The sequence below is a fragment of the Neodiprion virginianus genome, chromosome 4, assembly GCF_021901495.1.
Source record: "Neodiprion virginianus isolate iyNeoVirg1 chromosome 4, iyNeoVirg1.1, whole genome shotgun sequence".
Classification (NCBI taxonomy): domain Eukaryota; kingdom Metazoa; phylum Arthropoda; class Insecta; order Hymenoptera; family Diprionidae; genus Neodiprion; species Neodiprion virginianus.
The window spans coordinates 37838024-37859871 of record NC_060880.1 but is presented as its reverse complement, the minus strand read 5'-3'; the positions used below and the strand labels follow the sequence as shown (position 1 = coordinate 37859871).

General features: G+C 36.1%; 2 protein-coding genes and 1 long non-coding RNA gene across 19 annotated transcripts in view; 1 reads left to right on the top strand and 2 right to left on the bottom strand.

Annotated features, from left to right (window-relative positions):
- Positions 1-21848, bottom strand: part of LOC124304017 (uncharacterized) — a 234903-nt gene that overhangs the window by 39791 nt on the left and 173264 nt on the right. The gene's annotated exons all lie outside the window — the stretch shown is intronic.
- On the bottom strand, positions 1169-3177 carry LOC124304011 (protein anon-73B1). Of its 6 annotated transcripts, none has more exons than XM_046761932.1 (3): positions 3029-3177; positions 2105-2286; positions 1169-2044 (listed from the first exon to the last, which is right to left on the bottom strand). In XM_046761932.1, exons 2-3 carry the CDS (start codon positions 2273-2275, stop codon positions 1946-1948), a joined length of 270 nt encoding a protein of 89 aa, XP_046617888.1. In that variant the 5' UTR covers positions 2276-2286; positions 3029-3177; the 3' UTR covers positions 1169-1945. The 6 variants fall into 6 exon arrangements, with proteins under 6 accessions (XP_046617888.1, XP_046617889.1, XP_046617892.1 ...); XM_046761933.1 differs by having other exon boundaries at positions 2105-2282; XM_046761936.1 differs by having other exon boundaries at positions 3025-3172.
- LOC124303959 (inactive histone-lysine N-methyltransferase 2E-like) overlaps positions 3791-21848 on the top strand; it is a 36319-nt gene continuing 18261 nt past the window's right edge. For 6 of the 12 annotated variants that reach the window (XR_006908039.1, XR_006908038.1, XR_006908037.1 and 3 more), the window contains exon 1: positions 3791-4033. The gene's annotated coding sequence lies outside the window, so the exon portion shown is untranslated. The remainder of the gene's footprint in view (positions 4034-21848) is intronic. The other 6 variants (XM_046761843.1, XM_046761842.1, XM_046761841.1 and 3 more) reach the window with 1 other exon arrangement.

The following is a 21848-nucleotide window of genomic DNA, read 5'->3' as shown; positions in this document are numbered from 1 at the left end:
TCCAAATGATTCATAAATGTTTAAATAAATGCATATGAAAAAAACGTTTCATTTCACAAAAAGCATTCCATGCGCTAAAGTATTATCGTTGATTGCATAAGTTAATATCAATGAGTTATAACACGCCAATGTGGTCGACTAAAGAGCTAACAAATGAAGTATAAATTGAACCCAAGACATCCAAGAAACGAAAATTTGAAAAAATTGAAAAAATGAACTGAGTAAAAGCAGAATTTCGCTTCTGAGTTAATTAATCATTGAAACTGTTTACAAGTAATAAAACTTTTTAGTAAATCTGGCACATTTTACACTTACCTGTGAACCGGTTTGACTTTTATGTCAGCGGGCTACATAAATGGATGTTTGATTGGTTCTATTTTATTTGTGAGCTCTCTGGAGCCAACGTTTAGGTCCTTGCATTTATTATTAAAACTGGATCAATATATCCTCATTGTATTATTCTATCTTATAACTTACTGTCGTAATGTGTAACCATTCGTGTCTAGTGTCAAGCACACCTGATTCTATGTCTTTACAGCTTGATAAAATGAACAGAGAAAAAACGCTTTGAAAACTTGTAACCTTAGTTTCAAACTACACTTTCAGAATTCATGGAAGGCTGGAAATAAAAAGTAAATCATCAACGGAATTTTAATAAGAATCAGTGTTGGCAAAAGCACGAACCGAAATATGACATAAAATTATTATTTTAAAAGATGAATTCACATTTAAATATTCCTAAAACAGATACATACGTAAGTAAATATTTGGAACTTAGAATCTAATAATAATATTGTAAACCTAGTGGCAAACTATAGCACTACCAAAAAGAGGGTATAAAATAAAAATGATATATTCAATGATTATTCAAAATATAAAATGCAAAATGCACTTTTAGTGGATGTTGTAAACAATTTAGAATTATTCAAATTTCATGAATATTTGCCTGTAAGTCTCAGCAGAAAAATCCTACTCTGTAAATTAATTGAGATGTAATCGGTTCTTTACAATTGCAAGATCAAAAGTTTTGGTTGCATCTACAATCAGAGGATTCCAACTTATAATAAAACAAAATAAATAGAAAAAATACAATTTCTGGAGTTCCATACTGATATCTTTGAAGTAAATAAAGTAACCGAGTAGCCGATCAATCTGCAGACGCATTAGGTTTCGTTTTTGCAAGAAACTTCATTTTTATTTTTCTTACATGTTGTAACACAAAATAAATACACTCATCTACACATAAACACAAAGTACAGGCACTAGAGTGGTATGCAAATTAGATCCTCTTAGCCAGCTGTATATCAGTATAAGTATTTTGTATTCGTTGCTACATCATTAATAAATTTATCAGTACTATATCATTACTTCAAATATTGGCTGAAGAGGTTCTGGCATGTAGTTGGCTGACATTTTCGCAAGAATAACTGATTCAATGAAACGTGTTGTCATATATTAAAAACAATAAAACGAATATAAAAAATATAAACCGTACAATTATAATTTTCATCGCAAGTAATCAAAAGTATTAATTCTTATTTATATATTAAATTACGACCTGTTTCTAGTTCATACATCTTCCCTTCCTATTCCAACTCTAAAGAACCTATTCTTAGATCAAAATGATTGGCAAAATATTCTAATGAAAATCATTGAAATCTGTGCTGTAATGTTTTCAATATTCTTTTTCAATTTTTTTCTTATTCATGTGGGATACAATCATTCATATAAATGAAAGTATTTTAATTTTAATCTTATACTCAGAATACAGAGCTGCCAGATAAAGTTGCTACTTAGAAATAATTTTCTATTTTACGATACCAGAGTAATGTATAATCAACTAACTAGTCATTTTCAAGTCGATAAATAATAAATGTACAGATAAAATATCACAAAATGTATAAAATATCTCCATGTACAGTTCTCGCATTCATCTCTTGTTTCATCAGCGTCTCTTCTTTTTCTCTTGTTTTCGGAGTCTATGAGGCCGTCTGGGTGTTACTTGAGGGCTGTTTTCGGAGCATTCAACATCACTTGGATCGTCCTGTGAAATATACCGATTATAATTTCTGATTATCCGTTAATGAGCACAAATTCTTGTTACCTTTAGAGCAGTCACCCCGTCTGATGGTCCTGCCTGGTACACTACAATTGCCAGGAGACAGATAATTTGAAATACAGCTCCCAGGTAAAGACCAATTCTCAATAATTGCTCAAACAAAGTTTCCTCCGTAGGCAACAAAAGCCTCTTTATTTGAGGGTCGGTGTCCACCATCGCAGTGCTTTCTGAGAGAAAGAAAACATTTCTGATATTGAGACCAAACCTAGACTGTTTGACGTTGAATCATGTATTAAAATTTTGAACCACGTCAAAAAAATTCAATCAAGGTAGTAACTGCAGTTCAAACCTGTACAGGTATGTTGGATGCGGGTTATTTGCAAACTGTTTAGATTGACTGCGTAAATTTGAAAATGAACTAATGGGTCTCTCCCCTTGAACTGTTAAATCTTGAAGGCTGCCAAATAAAATACCAGGGAAATTATCAAAATGTATGATGTGAAATGTGAATAAAGTTGAGGATACATTGTTGTGTACAAGAGATGAAGAGATTCATTTTTATCGTCAACAGAGTGATTTTTACCTCCAACTTGCAAGTGCTGAATCTAAATTCTGACGGACTTGATATAATAATCTGTGTAAAACGATGTTTTTGTTTAGCAGAACGTGAAGAGGTTCGAATGCTCGAACGTGATTCGTGCGGAGTAGAAGTGTTTATTTTCAGCAATCCTTTTTTGATTCAAGGTTTGCAGTCGGCTGTTTTTTTGTTTCAAAATCTGGCTGAAGCATACAGCAGTGAGCAGTAGCACACAGAAGCCAAACGATCAGTATTGTTTTTTAAAAAGTAGTGTCAAGCTTCGCTAAGCACTAATTATCCCTTCGGGTAATCCGAATGGATCCAAATAATACTTGTGTAAATACGACAATATACCGCATGCCAGTTAGCACACAATAACTATCATTACATGCCTATGTGTCTTCTCCGATTCCTCTATTATTAAAACATATATGCCGCGTGTTGATCAATAATCCAACTATTACATCGCCGAGGGCCGAGCTTAGCTTCTCAGTATCTATCTGCGAATTCTCCGATCCGAAGTTGCTGCATGATCGACAGTCCTGCCAACGTCGTCATTTGTCATTGTTGTTGCTTGGAACAATCGCTGCTGCGGCGCACGCAGAAACAGCTTGTGATTCAAAACGCAGCGAGCCTTTAGCGTTATATAGAAAGGGATAGAAAAAATTCTTGCGTCAGTTTTACAAACGTGTGCATGTCCGAAAACCGCATCAATTCACGATTCATGTCGTATAAGCAAAAAGTTTGAGTGAGAGGTGCGAATTATTCCAGCTGAAGTTGGCAACAAGAGGTGTATACTCTGAGATAACCGATCACAGATGGCGCTGCGAACTCATGAAAAAAAGAACTCATGAATAATTACGTTTCGGCTTAAGCGCTGACTGTCGGATTTTACTTGTACTAAATTCCCTACTAAGATTCGCGACGAATAACCGAAAATAATCCAAGATACGACTGGGAATAGCTTGAAATAAAATTCGCAGTACATTTGTTTATCCCAAATCTAGGCGAAAAGATCTCCCGCTGTGTAATTGTGGTGAAAATGATTGTTGCAAAAATCACTTTCGAATGTATGCGCCGAGACAGCAGCGCCGGAAACCGTCTGGGTTCGAGGCTTCGTTGCTCCGGAGTCCGTGGATGTGAACCTTTGTTTTGTACAGAAGAATGGCTGCCATCTTTAGTTTTCGATGGATGTTTTCCGAAGAGTTCGTGAATTCTTATATTTATTGCGGTATTTAATAACGTAATTAAATCTGAAATAGTTAGATAACGTTCAGCGCGATGTAACGAGTGTTCAATGCTCATCAATTTAAGCTGCCCTAGTGTCAATTCCGTTAAAAAATGCCTGTGTTTACATCCAAGTTTGAAGTGAGCTTCTGTATTCCTGTCATATTAAGGTAAGAAACTAATAACTTACCATTATTATCCTACGAATCGATGTTATATTTCGGTATGCGATGATTTCGCAGGCAAATATGCCCGCAAACTAACAACGAAACACTCCAATAGGGCGACAGCAATTGCACACGGCATTTTTCATTTCTGACGTACAAACGAACGTTTTAATATCAATTTTACCACGATTACTGAGTAAAAATGACTATTCTCATAGTTTTCAAAGGTTGTTCAATCTTCCCCGACTATTTCTTCAAAAACTCGATTTGTATTTTCGATGCATTAAACCCACACCTAACCAAGTAAACGTCGCTCGTACGTTGAGTTCTTTATCTTCACGTGAAAAAAATTACTCCTTTCTACTCTTACCGATCGTCAACCCTCTAGTTCATTCGATTTTTTGGTTAGCTTTTTTTCCCATCAAACATTATAAATTTTCTTTTTCACTCTCGTATGATGGCAGCAGTGCCTGTTGAAGTAGCAAGGAAGGCCAGGTCAACCACATCGTACATACACACACTTGCTTCATAAATCCAACTTGCGCAGCCATCAGCCTTTTTTGAACTTAGTTCGCAATACTTACAATTATCTAAAATCTTCAGCTCGAAATATTGAAGACATAATTCGGTTTCTTCACTCGTCAAATCACTAGTACGATCAGGTGTTTCTGCCGTTGAAGCCAGGAGGTTCTGTAACTCTGGTATTAACACACGAAGAGTTCGGTATTTCTATCAGTGAGAAGATAAACATGCAACTAACTCATTTTTCATGTAAACTTTCATCCAAGAGTGGCAAAATTGCGTCAGTACAATTTCATTTTCTAATCTATGTAAATCAATTTCTTCACATAACCACCGTTTGTCTTGTTCGTTGCACGTAACTATTAAGATAAAGAAAAGGGGTTACAAAATTGTCAAACGCAAGCAAGATTTTCTCTGAACTATTTTATTTTCAATATAATTAACCTCTTATCGCTGAAGTTATAAATTTTGGTTGTAAGATACAATTTCCCTAGTATTTACATCACGAAAGATGAAGACATGCTCTAAAGCCAAACCATATGTTTATGGTCGGCAGTAATCCGACTCTTTTTATATGTGCCTAACAACAAAGTTTGTTGGGTAGCTGACCCTAATCCTTTTTTGATCTAATCCACCAATAATTTCTATCTTGTGCATATATTAACTCATTCAATGCTTGGAAAATATCATTATCTTTGAAGCCATCGCTGAAAAGTTCGGGTCGACGTTATTGAGATTAAAACTTACAAGAGGTCTTGAGGGAAGCTAAGATCGTTGTTAATCGATATAAAACTACAAATAGAAACTTATCTGTGAATTACTTTCGTACATCATTACCTGTTCTCGTATTTTATTTATTGGTTAACAGGTCAGTAAGTAGCCGAATGGGTTTTGTAAAACGAATAACATATCAATGACGTTAGACCCATTAAAATCTTTGACTCGTTGATTACAATTATAAATATTGTATACCTTTTGCAAAAATCAAACATACCGATGATGATTAATACGAAGTGGAATGATGGATAACATGGTGATTTATCGTCGTGATGTTAGAGGCTTAATTTACTGTACCACAAAACTGAAAAGTAAGAAATAGATTTATTTCACCTGTAAGGAAAATTAAAAACGCAAACGATATAATTATAAATAAAAAAAAAACAGAAATAAGCGTCGCGATACATAAATTGTGAGACGGATGTAATTTTACTTCCATTTTTGTTATCAGACAGCGTTGCAACTTTTAGGTTAGGTTATGAAAAATGAAAGTGATATTATAATTTTCTTCGAAACTACAAGTATAAACAATTGAAAGACGTTCAAACTTCCAATATTCCGTCCAGGCGGCGCTCTGTTCGCTGGTTGGCAGCCATGTTGTTAGTTTCTTGACTGCCGCTCTGCTCCTCTCTCCTCCCTCCCTCTCTTCCTCTCTTTTCCCTTCCCACCTCCCTTCGCCCGATCGTTGCTAACCTGCGCCGCGGCGTTTCAAACACTGCTCATCGATTTTTAAGAACGCCATGATACGATTCCCCGCTTTCGAGAATCTACCCAAAGCCAAGAATTCAATTGTTATTTGCACAATATGATATAGCTATAAGACCAATTACCCTATCTACAACAAGGTTGTTCATTCATTTTTCTCATTACACAATGTTTTATCATCTCTCCGTCATCATCTCTGTTGCTGTATACATATAGGGAACGGATCGCGGATGTCCGGGTTTTACGTCCAACTGTTAAAACGTTGTTTGTTGTTTCGTTGCTATACCAAACGAGAGAAAGCCAGGATTGTTTTCGGCACATGTTAACAATAAGATACACGATGTAGAACGGTATAATAATCGTGATGTTGTCGATTGGATATATGCTATACATTATATATTATCTCTTTGTCAGAAGGAGAAACGTACAGATATTAAAATCCATAAAGCTCATGCTATATTATTTTATTTTCATACGCCATATTTACTGCAGCGTAGTACAGACATGTACAAATTTATACAGAAACTCGGAGCATGGGCACTGTACTTTTAATGTGGATAACGTTTTGCATGGCTTCCAGCACAGGTATACTAAATCGAAATATACACATTCCTCTCTTGATGGGAGGGAAAAATTCGATTTTCGTTAGTTGAGGAGGAATCTCGAGCTTTATATTTAAACTTTACCGACACTGCGGCGACTGTGGCGACTGCGGCGGCTATGAAATAAATTACTAGTCTGAGTTAGATTATTATCTAATCTTGAAGAATGTAGGTTTTTTTTTCCTTTACTTTTTTATTTTTATTTTCTGTTGTTTTCTTCGCTACGCGGAAATGACTGTTCTCCGTGGCAATCCGCGCCACATTGTAGATCATAAATACGGCACGAATATTACAAGCGATGAAACGTTAATTCGCATCGAGGCGTGTTCGTATCGTTTCGCATGAAATAAAACGATTTACCATATGCGTATCCTCGGAACTTAAGCTTATAATAGATGTGATAACATGTGTAACGTTACCATACGCCTCGTATATTATAATGTTTTGGATTCAATCTTCTTTCGTTCCTCTGCAGCTTCTGTATGAATTCCGATAAAAGATAATAATATAACGTTTATACATAGAAGAAATGATGTATATTTTTCGGCAATATATATATATATATATATATATATATATATATATATATATATATATATATATATATACACACACCTATATATGTATATATATATATGTACACACACACACACACACACACACACACACACACACACACACACACACACACACACACACACACACACACACACATACACACACCTACCAAGGCTGCGTGAATGTTTTGAAAAATCGTTTTTCATGCCTCGGAATTTGGCGCTCGTGGTGGATCGTCGTTAAGTAGCTGACAATGCGACTTATCGCCATCATTAAATAAATGATTGTTTTCTTGTGAGATATATTATGAAGAACCTTGCGTACATTTCTGGCTATAATATAAAAATAATTTTCAAAATTTTAATTGCAATTCTGGCAGTTCTTACCTATTTACATATTACATAATCTAAATAATTTTTGAAAATATTTTCATCGTATACTCTACGATGTAAATGTTTTCCGATTGGTGAATACGCTAGAAAGAAACAACACCAAACTCGAAGAAGAAGAATAAGAATAAGAAGACTGAAAACAACATCGAGGTGGATCAGAGAACAAAGCGTTCTATCTGCATAATATGTGTACAGGTATATACGAGGAATGTCAATGTATTGTACATACCATCGCGAATATACACGTGCCGTAATGCCGTATAATATTTAATGTATGTATGTATGTGCTGATCGCAATCCGGCTGTAATATACAGCGAGAGGGATATATTTCATGGTCATTGTACGTGTAACTTAGAAATTCATCGGAAAAAAAAAAAAAATTAAAATTAAGCAAGAAAATGTTCCAACCGTCACGACACGACGAATCAATATTCAAAATTAAATTCGATCAACTTCGAGACGAATCCGCAACTCACAGCGTTCACGACTCACTCGGCACTACCCTTTGTCTAACAACATTCGTACTTGGTAAACCTAAAAATAGATAAAATGGAATATTCCACATATAAACTAACTCGCTATTATTTGAAAAAGACAAGTGCATATAATTCGTATCTAAGGTAGATGCAAAAGTTTAAATTGTAAAGTTGAAGAGTCGAAAAAACTTTGCTTGAGTACGTATACTTCGAGAATACTGAAAATGATATGAGATATGTATATATTATTATGTATATACCCCCTGTAAATGAAATTTAAAAAGAAAAATATTCCCATGATGGAAATGTATGCATGCAGTCTACAATATCTCTCAATCTCATCATCATTTTAACGAATCGCTTATACTCTCCCCAAGCTCTAAAAGCGAGGTGCGTATTTATAATATGTATACCTATATAAGCCAAGCTTCTATGCTGGCCTCTATACCTAGTATCCTCTGATTCTAGTTCACGTCTAGAGTTGGATCTCATCGGGAGAGCGAGTGAGCGAGATGTGGTATATATGTATAATGATGCTGTGGCGGTCGGAACGTTGCTTCATGGATTTTAGGGCTCGAAATGAGAGGAGCAGTAGGCAGCTCTTGGTGTATAACAGAACATAGGGATACGCGTGTTTCATCTCACGCATTATTCATGTGTAAACATGATCCGTGTATACGTACACGCATCAATGTTTTGACGAACGGATGGGGGCGAATAGTCGTTATTATTCACATCCGTACCCCAGTCGGCATTTCGATTATTATATCGCCATTTTATGTTATACAATGGCGCGAGATTGTTTTGCCTGTATTTTTATTTTTATGATATGGTTCTCTTTTTTCGAATTCGAATACATTTTCATTTCTTTCGGTTTTAAAAAGTTATATTCTAAAATTTTGAGAAAACTCAGCGCAAGATAAATCTGACGGAGTTTGGTTATTAAACTCTTCAAGTCCGACACCCTGTAATTTGGTTGGAGAAAAATAATTATTCAACTTCTAAGCAATGTTAATCTTCGTTCGTCAGAATATGTGGAAAAAGAAACAGTTCCGAGAAATTGGGTTTTCTAATTTTTGTTATTATAAATAAACAAACTTTTCAACGAATATTCGGCAGTTCTAAATACTGTTCTTTACTGTGACAAAAAGTTAGTAAAATTGTATGAGAATTTTTTTGTTTGAAATTTATCGGCTTACACGTTATTAGGACATAGATAAATAAATAAAATGAACGAGGCTTTCCATGAATTAAATTCGTGACGTTTCTATTTAAATCGTCGTAAATTTTTTTTAAACGATTCGAGGGTATTCGATATAGTTATAGATATAAGTTTGTGTATTCGGTCTTAGTCGCGGTGCAAAAAATGACATAATTATATTTAAAAAAATAAAGCAATTAATACGCGCGTGTAAAAACATCGGATTTGCGCTACAATACTGTAATTATCGCAGTATATAATATGTCTGAATTTGGGGCACCACCCAAAAAACCCCTGCGAATAAGGGTGTGCGACGAAATCCAACAATCTGTATACACATAACCTGTACATCGTGTCGCGTACATACGTATATCGACGCATGTAAACGACGATCAGCGCGCTCCGTTCCGCGGCTAAATTCATTCTTGTTAAACCGCCGAATGACGTCACAAACGCACGACGAGATACGACGGTATCGCCGTCGCCGTCGTCGCGTCGTTGCCCCGACCTACGCCCATGGAGATGTCGGGCGACCCTGTTTTGTCAACCGAATTGCGTCCTCAGCCCCACCCCCAACGATTCTCGTCCCATACTCCTATAGGTAGGTACGAACTTCCTGCCGACGCGCAGCGAAGCTCAGCTTGCGGGGGCGTCCGACACGTCCGTGGCCTTTGACTAACAATAAGGGTCGTTCGCCGCGAGTCGAGGGCGCAGAAATATGGGGGGGATGATTCTTTCGAAACTCGTCGCCGGAGGGCGACACTGCCTCGGCAATAGAAACTTCGATCCATAGAGAGACATTGATATAGTTTGCAGAGATGCGGAGGGCAGAGGGAATCATCAATTTTTATTATTTATCGTCACTTCTATACCTCTTTTCTTGTATTCTTTTTTTCTTTTCTTCCCTCTGTACGTGTATGAAATTCAACGTCTCTCTGTCTAACTATTCGTATGTTCGCTTATAATTCCAGAAATATTGAACCGATTTTGATTATTTTTTTTCTGTGGATAGCTACAATGTCTGGCCAGGTTTTAGGATATGTATCGTTACAACGAGATCTATAGTTTTGGAGATATAACGATCTTTGTAAGTAAAGTCGGAACGGCTTCACACACGCTTGACTAAACTCTTACAGATGGAGCAAAAGTTATGTTTAAAGAGTTTTCAAGGTTTCGATGAAGCTGTACAAAAAAATTTCGAGAGCACATGACTATGTCTAATAGTTTTGTCACGAGAAACATTTGAAAATGTTAAAACCGGCGGAGCCGCAACGGACTGCCTAGTTCCATCATATTATACCTGAAAGCATTTCTTATCTTGCACCTGTAATATACATGTATATAAGCTGAATATCGTGGGTTGCATTTACATAGAAGCCAATTTTCTGATAGGACAAAAAGGTGTGAAAATTTATCGTTATTATATCGGTGATAACTTTATAGTTGATTATCGTAAATATTATGACATGATGACAAAAATCAAATAATTTTGAAATATGCGATTTTCTATTTCTCATTCGATACAAGTGGACAATTAACTGTTTCTTACCGAAAAAACGATTGGTTCGTTCGCTTATATACGGAAAATTTCAGTTTTTTGGGGTTTCTTAATAGTAAAAAAAAAAAAAAACTGTAACTATTGAAATCCGCAATGAAAGGATAAAGCATGCATAAAATGCACCAAACAAGAGTAAAGGAAATTCTTAATTCTCGTTTAATTCTCTGTATTTTACTCACCAAGCCGTTATCTTATACTTTATTACACACATAATAAACATAATAAAGAATTCACGCTTGTCTGCGTTTGTCGGCTTTAGGTTCTCCTTTGTCCAAGAGAGAAAGCCTTATATCTATGTGTTTTTTTACCGTATTTAAATTCATCTTGACATATTTAAACCCATATGTGTCGTTACTAGGAATCCGGAGTCCGAGGTTTAAATAACGATTCGTCGACCGAATATCCGGCTGCTTTCCTGCTCTGGGTTGTGATTATTCATGCTCTCGTGTCGTTGGAAGTTGGCGCTATGCAAACTTCTTTAATTAACTCGCAATCCCCGCGACGACACTACAACAATATATGTAGTATACATGTTCGTTGTACAATTATTTATTTACAAAAACATGTAATTCGACCATATCTTCTATTTTTACAATATGCATTCTTTACTACAAAATTTATACAGTCACACCATACCTATACGTACATATAGATTTTTGGTCACATATTTCGTCAAGTCCTGAAAATAATGATTTAGAAAAATTATAGAAAAATCCTGCATAAATTGTCTACGAATTGATCTTCAATCTGCAAAATACTTGCACAGAACTTGTACTACGTTACCAGTTATTAACCCTGTCCCGATCGTTGATATTTTTTTGGTTGTTCTGTTTGATCCTTATTTCTAAAATTACCAAAAAATAAATTTGTGCCGTCAATTTATAATTTTGATAAATGAAAGGGTCAATAATTGGGTCTAAACGTGTCTATAACTGGCACGCTTACCTTATATACCCTCTGTATTAAGTCAAAGTTAAAGATGTATGTAATAGTTAGTCTGCATCGAATTGCATGCGGCGTAATCAGCGATGACGTTATCTAATTAAAAATTGATACGTGCTTTTATTTTAAATTGAAAATCTTACCTTTCACCAGCGTTAGGGAGAATGGCGGCAATACGGTACTGGCTGTAATGTAGTTTGACTTGAAAAAGGAGGAAGATAAGCACAGATTTTCTTATTTATACAAGTCTTACACCACATATTCTTCGGTTAGATCTATTTTTTCGATACTTGTAGTCTCTGCAAGATGTTTCCGCTTCGTAATATTTGGATTTGATTTAATAGAATAGACGATTTTGACGTTTGACGGATGTTTAGAAGAATATATTGTATAGAGCAGAGAAGTTTTTCAGGTGCACTGAAGTCGTGATAATATCGAAAAACTGTAATTAAATCACGTTTTCTGCGTATGTAATTAAAACAATTATACATGCATAAACACTTGGATCAAAAAAAAAAATCACTGCGAGATTTCATTGCGTGTTAGCAAAGGGCGTGGTATTTGAATTTCTTTATGGAACCACACACTCATCGTTGTACTATAGTATACTATACTTGGGTAAATATGTAATTTTCTATTACGCTTTGAAGAGTAAAAGGTCCGCTATAGATATAATCGTATCTTGAACCATATTTGTAAAATCTTTCTTGGAGTTCTAAACCCTCAGGTGTAGCACTTTACCAAGGAAAAAAAAACCACTAGAACGGATCCGGAATTACAAATTTAAGAATACTAGAATATCTGGTACTATGAAAATTTTTATGTTCAGTGGCAGACGATTTTACAGTGAAAGACTGCCACGCGCAGATTTCACAAATTCGTTTCATGACAAACTTGGAAAAGTCATGATAATTAATGAATAACAATCTTAAACGTTGAGCCAAATTCCTGCAGTTATTCTCATGGTGTGATCTGCAGTTTACAGACTGCAGGTGAAGTCACGCAGGTACATATACATATACATATACACGTAAATACCCATGCGATGGAGTACATGACATAATCTGGCAAATTAATTAAAGCTCCGAAAATGTCGCGTAAAAGGCGAACGTGAATAACCGCAATTAGCTACAAACCATTCCAACTTGGGCATCGGGATTGAGCTTCAGCGCAGAGAGCCAAACATGGAAATTTAGCAATGATTTAAAACGTTGTGATAATTATAAATGTTTTAGCGAATTTCCGATATTCTTCATTACAAAATAAATTCTTTATCGTATATTTTTTGACGACAAAGAAGAAGAAGCAGAAAAATCTTAATTGACGCAACTGTGCTGCAGGTGCAGAAAAGACGAGATTAAAAATAAACAAGCATTTAATACTCGTACATACATATATACATACATACATTTACATTACGTCAATGCTTGTGTTTCATCGAGCAAATATCGAATAATTTTTATCATATTACGTGTAATATTATGCACGTTATAATAAGCGTCAAAAGGAACGTTAATTCATATTTACTTTGTCATTTCATTTACTTTGCGGTATTTTATCAAACTTTTTCTTTTTATTGTATATTACATTAGATGCGCGTTCAAATGCTCAATTTTTCTCCATATCTCTTTTTCACTCCGCTTCACGGGTGATAAGGGGAAAAAAAACACAAACAAAACTACCTTTAAACCAGCTTTTATTCTACTTACTGCTTTTCTCTTATTTCTTACAGCTAAATGATATGAGCAATAAACGTGTATAGTTATTTAAAAAAATATACATTTATTCTTTAATTATCCTTTTCTCTAAAATTCAAATGAAAAATTTTGTTACAACAAAACGGTCGACGTTTTTCATTCCGAGGTCCACACTTAGGAACTTTTGCCAACTACCGTATTGTGAATAGCTACGCGTAAGAGATTTGTATTTATGTACATATGTGTGCGTACAGTGTTCATGTCCTATTTCGAAAATATCACACGTGATATTATATATGCGCGTATATAAACGAGGTTAACTTTGTTTACATATTACGTCTTTATCTGCGACGGAATTAATTTTTTATTCGTTTTTTATTTTCATTCCTTTTTTATCACTTTTATGATACCAGTAAGCATGTAATACATGTAATGCATTCGGAACGATTAACGAATTACGTTATGCAACATGTATATCATGGATTTTACACGCGATTGCGTTATATGTGTGTGTGTATGTCTGTATAAGGCTGGCCGGTCGCAGTGAAAGTTTCAGCACGAGTTTTAAATCGAAGATCACGTTTCTTCTTCCAAGTTTCTTGTCGTCTTGTTGTTGTCATTATTTATTTTTCGTTATTATTACTGTTGTATATATGTACACCTTCACTTTTACCCTCGCGTGTGTATCCATGAGACCCGATTAATACCTCCCGTTATAGAAATATATATATATACATATATATATATATGTATATATATATATATATTATATCGCAGCAAGACTCGTGTTTGTTGCAAATTTTCATTATTCTTTGATCAGATTTCCCCAATGGATTATACAGTTTAGAATAAGTTTTATATACATATACGTTATAGTGTAAAAATTTGTGGAAGAAAGGGGAGGAGGAAGAGGGAGGAAATTGAGAAAACGATAGTTGATTGCTTGCGCTGTGTCACGGAGAATGCAAAGCGCTTCCATATACGTATGCTATTCAATACTTATAAAGAAAGCTATTGACTCTCTATGTATAAGTCATTGTGCGATAGGTATATTATGTGTATACTACAGTTACGTCAGTGGCCTTTATACACCTATGTATTAAATGAGGTACATAACGTACATTATACCTACCTACACACGCATTAAGTACACAATTGTGTATGATATTTGTGCAGATGTATAATAACGTTGTAGCTTTTTGCACATTGTACTTATTTATTTACATGTCCCCGTTACATAAACGCGCGGCTGTTGTTTTCTTTTTTTCTTTCTTTCTCTTTTTTTCATGTTTGTATAACGTAAGGATGTATAAGCGGGGCGAACGATAATCCGGGAGTTTCGGGAGGACGGGGATCACAAGGTGGAAGAGAAATAATCTAACAATAGACTAAACACAAGAAGCGAACAACAAACGGTCAACCATCGACAAGTTACGAACGAATAGGTCCCACCTCCCATCTTATTAAGGGCACTAGTTCACTTTGACAAATGGGAACAGTATAAATACAGATTCAGTAGAGCTACATGTTCCAATTGATATTTCGGGAGACTAGATTCTTTTTTTACTACATAAGTATTATATAACTTACAGAAGGATGCCATGTGAGTCAAAGTTTCGTTGATTCATTTCATTGTTAATTATGATATATATACACACACACACACATATAAACATTTACATTGAACTCCGTTTTCAGACCACTGATGGTTCGATCTTGCAATTTAAGGTACCCGCATCATTTAACACGTTTTCATATCCGTCGCGTATATATCATACGTTTTATTTACACGCACGTAACCGAGACATCTTGCGTGTACTATCGCTGATACCATGTAGTATTGTGTATGGTTTCCGTTTGCGTGATCCACTTTTTTGTTTATGGTCACATATACGTTTTATACTACAGATGAGAGGCAGAAAGAGAGAGAAAGAGCGATAACGAGGACCACGCTGCTTATTTATACCGTGCGTCAAGTTTCACAATGAATGACGGGGAAAAAGAGACAATAAAAAAAATAAAAAAAAAACTTGGGTGCGCCGGCGGTTTTAGTGGTTTGATCATAAGTAGGGCGCGATTTTATTATCAACGATGAATGTACACAACGATGACTTTTTCTTCGTTGCATCGACGCAAGTTTTGTGACGAATCACTGACGCAGTTTATCACAGTTTATAATCGTGATGAAACTCACTGTCGATGTTATACCTTTTATACTATCAAAATACCATCTATAATGCACGATTTCTGGATATCCTGCATTGACCTCGTCTATGATGATGGACTGAAACACTGACTTCGATAAATTGATGTTGTGTTTATAATCTCTTTTCAAGAGTATTGGGCGAAGGAATAAGAAAGATAAGAACACGCTCGTCAGTGTTAACTATCGGTATATCAAGAACACGAAATCGCCGTTAAACGAAGCTGAGTTGTTATTGGTCACCTTATATCCATCAAACTCTAATATGACTGTCAGAGAAAAGGAGATATCGCCCACTACATAACAGTCATCGTTCAGTTTCGTCTAATCGGTGCGAATGCATGCGTGATGTTAATTTTTATAATATTATTAAACCCTTGCTGTAGGCAATGTTTCAGGCTTGTAAGAAGGTAGGTAAAGAAAAAGAAAAAGAACAACCTGCATGCAAATGAACGTGAAGTGCGCTCTCTTACTCTGAACGAAAAGAAGCAACCCTCTCAACAGACATTTTACCACACACGATCCCCTCTCGTTTCACCATGCAGGTTTACTTCTTATACATACGTGCCGTAGGTATTATATAGTCCAGATCTCCAACTCGGCTCGCTTCGCACGTGTATAACACAATTCACCGCGGGTCTCCTCCTCCTCCTCCTCCTCCTCCTCCTCCTCCTCCTCCTCCTCCTCCTCCTCCTCCTCCTCCTTCTCCTCCTCCTCCTCCTCCTCCTCCTCCTCCTCCTCCTCCTCCTCCATCTGCTGCTTCTCTTCTCTTTAACTTGTTTAAGTTAAGAAATACGCGGAGATACGTACCTGTATATATATGTATATATATATATATATATATTTACATTATACACCTGCACATATATATGTCTCCATCCATGCATGCAGGTATCGCCGGATGTCGCTGTGTGTCGTGTGCGGCCTGTATGGTTTCAAGGATCGATAGAAGCTGCCTGCCTTTGCCTCTCCTCCCTCCTCCTCCACCCCTTTACGCGTTGTTCTTCTCTCTCCGTCTCTCCCGTTACAAACATTCTCCATTTTCCATCCTCCTACCCAGCGTAGCAGAGCCTCACATTATAGACAGAAAAGAGAAACAGAAGAAGTAGAATAAGAAGAAGTGGTGGGGAAGGGGGAGGAGGAGGAGAGTAGCAATACCGGTTATTGGTGAAGAGACCACTTCTCTTCTCTACTCCGAACTCCGTACAAGAGTATGAGAAGGGAGGGACCAACATTCGTCGTAGGTCCCATTGTCCAGCCTATTGTATTTCGTTATACTTACATACCCTTCTTTCCTAATCCTCTCTGGTCTCGATTTACTTTTGTTATTATACTGTGTCATACTTTTATGAGAAAAAGGGCTTACCTTCGACTCCTTTCTTTTTTTTTTTCACACGATCATGTCAAAATCGTTGTGAAAATCTTGGGTAATTATCGAAGTGCCAATACCTGCGTATGAACTTACGTACTTGAACTTAGTTTGACCATTGGTTGGCTGTTCACAGCAGGCGTTAGGTTCGATAGAGTTCAATTAGGTATAACATTATTCGTTGATGCCTTAACCTTACGGCTAACTTGTTTTCGGTCCGAGATAAAATGCGAGTTTAAATCTATACGGATTATGTGACAGTGACTCCCGATTCTCTTACGTTGGCTGCATTGCAGGTCACTCTCACAAAATTCGTACAGATTTTTAAACTCGCATTTTGTTTCGGACCGAAAACAAGCTAGCCGAACAGTTAATGAATATTATTGTATCCTACTCGGTGTGCCGTTTCTGGCATTGTAAACTCATCACGGGTCGTGATGCAGAAGGTTATAACAGAGAATACGATGACTTGTTCATTTTTTCTTCTTCTTTCTTCCTTTAGTTTTCTTTCAAACGCTTCTTTCAGTTGACCCCCGAGGGGTTTTGGCGTGATTTAATAACCGTTATAATCTTATAAATGTCTACGGTCTAATGCCCATTGCGCATAGCACATATATACATATAATATATACACGATGCTGATGAGAATTATTTTTGTTCGTAAATTGTATCGAATCAATGCAGGGTCGAGGGCCGCCAAGTAGGTCGCTGCAAATCCCATTGCTATGCCAACTAAACGCAAGGCGACGACGACTTACACGCGCTCATTCACTCGCTACTCACTCTTCGTGTACTAACTCTGTTCTGCAGCTGTATAATACGTATTATAGGTTTATCCACTCTGCTGCACGCTAGTTTTGCGCGTACCTTGTTTCACCGAATCGACTCCACCTGGACACTGCTCCATTTCATGCACAATGCTTACGCTCAGGTCAATTCGAATACACCGATGTTATTCGCTCGTCTATTTGGGGCGTAAATATTAATGCTTAGTTATATCATCGATTGCACCACACCATTATATAGTATGAGATCCGGGTAAAAATAATTATTTTACATTATACAAGATACTTTGATGTATTATTTGGTTATAATCTTTACCCATCAGACTTGTTTCAGATCGTTGATTATACCGTTCAAATCAGAGGCTTTAGATATTAAGGGTCATTTATCGTCGAAAGTAGTCGTCTTCTTATATCAATTAGGAAAAAATAAAAGGAAAAGGAAAGAAAAAAGAAACAACTATAACGTAAGAAAATTACTTGTATACTTCAGAATTAAATCGTAATACTATATCTTGAATAAATATTTTTCCAAGAAGAAGAAAAAGAAGAATGAGAATCATTTTGAAGGAGGCATAAAAATCAAATTACCGTTACTTTCTCGCAGCATTTATAAGGGTTAGTAAACTTTAGACGTGCAGCATAACATGTACTTTCTAATTCAATCGCGATACTTGCACGGTTGGTTCTCTTTAAACTCTGCTGATATATTTCTTACATATAGTCCTATAAATTTCATTGACTATAACTAAATGAAAGCAGGAAATGATAGTGTCATAGTCTTTACTGGATGTAGTTACACACGGAGAATGGCAGAAAAATTAGTGCCAGTAAAATGTCGGAATTTATCCCGAATGTAGGACTCAAATCTGCACAGATATTGCATGAGTATATTCCGTATTGTTGAAGAAAATTCTTAATGTCGTAGTTGCCGTTTGCTGCGTGGATATTTTCATAATATAATGCCGTGTCCTAGTCTAACAAGTACTATTTCTGAGAAAATTATGGTTCTCGTTCTTTTCAGAATGACCACCTCTGCATGTATGTGAAATAACCTCGGAAATAACATAACGCCTATTACGATTAGCTGGCAGTGAAACAGCAGAGTAAAATTAACTTGCGGACGGCGGGTTTTGTAGCCGAATCATATAAGGGTGAAGTTAGTAACGTTGGCGTAACAAAACATTGGGGTGGGGGGGGGATTACTATTTTGCAATTTTGTGGTGACTTTGTAAGTGGCTAAATATTGAAAATGTAAATCACCGCTTTGCCTTATAGTTATTATAATGTACTGCATTTCAGAGATTCCTAGAAAATTACAAAATAACGGTTTCTCCGAAACGTGAATCATTACAATAACGTTATTAACTTCAGCTTCGTCAAATCATAACGTCGTTTAATTCTTGTGTTCCGACAGGCCGCAGCAATTCGTGTGATGTATTGATGTAACACCTGTGCTATTACCTGTATTGTAGTAATATGTTCTATCGAGGAATTGTTCTTTTGCCGAAATGTCAAAAAAAAACCAAACAAATAATAGCAACAACAGCGCGTTTCCCGTAATCTTTTTCTTTTCTTAAATGCTTTTCGAAGTTTTAAAATTTTTTTAAATCAGATTCTCAATACACGTACTGCACTCTATTTCTTTCTCTCTTTTTGTTTGCCAAAAAAAATATAGTCGAAACGCATAAAGTGCATGCAGGGCTGTTTGTTCGATATTTAAAAATAGCCGCAACTCGGTAGCTATTTGCATTTTTCAACCATTTTGAACGTGAGGCGTGCACATCATCAGCTATACGCTCGAAGGGGTGAATTAATTTTCTCATACTGAAAACTCGTCGGGACATTGTGGAATGGATCGATCGTTTACATCGAATTCTTCATTTTGGTCATACTTTTTCCTGTACAGGTATTATCGATTACTTAAATATCAATTCATAATAGCAAGCTTGCCGATTGTTCGTCGGCGCAGTTTATCGTGTAATATTTTCCTTACTTTAAACCAATATATCTATTGTATCATAATCTTTGGGAAGCGGCAATGTCACGTCTAGTAGACGTTGGAATTGATTGGTGAGGTCTGACAATGAATAATCAATAATTAACTGCCTGAGCTGTGAATAGTATAAACGAGTTATTGTACATTGACGATGCAGATAATTATTCAATGTTCACTTGGCTTTTTGATTAATCAATCTCTAACGGTGCAGCTTATATCTACGATACATTATGTATAAGTACACATACCGTTGTTTATTCAATCCAACTGCCTAGTCTAAAATGTTAACAGGCCTTGACGTAACTTGCTCGAACGTCCTAATAACTGCTTATATTGCAGCCGGATTTTTACCATATGTATACGTACGATTCGCAAAAAAAAAAAAAATAATAATAAATAATGTACACATATGTGTATATGCATATGTGATTATTTGCGATGCTGCAAATTCTGCGTCAGTGAATCGAACCAATGCGCTATGGATTATACCTGCAGGAATTTGAACATGGTTAATGGAAATTACTTAATCATCACAAGTTATAATTAACGCTTCCTTGAAGATTGGCCTAATTAAGGTAACGATGGAACCTCGGCACACGGATGTCGTTACAATCTCTGGAGTTGAGAAGATGCGGCGGACGGACGAACGTAAGGATGGATTGATGGAATGGTGGATGGACGAATCGACGAGCAGGGGAAACATTCAACGTCGTTGGTTAAACAACGTTTGCTTGTAGTAATCGCGCTGCGCAATTCTTTGCTCTTTACGCGATGAACGGTGACTAATTTCTTTTTCACAAACTGCGTATGAGCTTGTTTTCGTTATACATAAAACGTATCGACGAATTGCGAAATATTCTGAATCTGAGCTAATGCATATTGGTACCGATGAAGCTTATCTTTATTCACTCGACCGAGTGGGAATATGCCGTTTTCAATACATATGGTAGTACCTACATATTTTTAGTCACGAGTAAAGACAGACACGGTTGACAACACAATGAAGTCATTATGCAGAGAAACAAGGCCTTGGTTCGCGACTATCATTATTATTTCAGCTTATTCGTGTTACGAAGTCAAGAGGCGGCAATGCTGCAACTCTGAACGAGCCTGTACACAGCCCATATTTGTGGTTGATATTTTCAAATTTACGTTTCTGTTGTTCCCTCAAACTTCTAATATGATCTCGACTGTGATTTGGTGCAAGTCGTAATTCTTAAATTTAAAACCATTTCGTACCACTATATTTTTAATCTTATACAAGGGGATGTTGGATTATAAAATACATGTTGAAAATTCAATCGTTTAAAATATGTATATTCAATGCAACGATTTCAGATCATTCACCTTTTACCGAGTTTTTACTACAGGTCTTGTACTAGATATATACATCGACTGAAATGCCATCGTCGCGGCGTCAACTTCACCCGTCAATCACGTTTCTTCGAAGAGAGATTTCTCTGCAATAGTTATTCTAAGTCCCTGCATATGTGATGTTCATGTGACTACATTCTTCGTTATTTTTCTAATGCCTTATATGCGAGGTAGTAACAGCTGCGAGTACTTATCACCGGACGGTTGAATTTCGCTTGGAACTACAACTTTTACCTTATCGCAACAAACTGATAAGCGTGCCGCGGGGTAATGCAGTTCAATCTGTATGGATTCTTTGTGTCACGATCACGATCGCATTATATATCTACCTTGTAGTAGTTAAAAACTGACAGGCTATAGATTGATTATTAAGAGTTATCTTGTTAGTTATGTATGATATTATTTTACGCTAGAATTAAACGTTACTGCGACGTAGAGATGATTCAAGTTTTTTATGGAAATAAAAGTACTGCTCCAAGTCGTAATCGCTGTAATAAGGAATTGTAACCAGAATATGATTAATTTAGGTTTTTTGTTGACTCGCTGAACTTGTAGCACGTGAATTTTTCAACACAGTCATGTAACCGGGATAAATTTTTATAGAAATTAACAATCACCCGTGGGTTTTTGTTTTTAAATTTATTTTCGTACAATGAGCGT

Excerpts from the sequence above, each read along its gene's own strand:
- LOC124304011 (XM_046761932.1), bottom strand. The coding sequence starts at position 2,275 with ATGGTGGACACCGACCCTCAAATAAAGAGGCTTTTGTTGCCTACGGAG. Across the intron at positions 2,045-2,104 it reads ACGGGGTGACTGCTCTAAAG|GACGATCCAAGTGATGTTGA; the intron begins GTAACAAGAATT and ends TATATTTCACAG.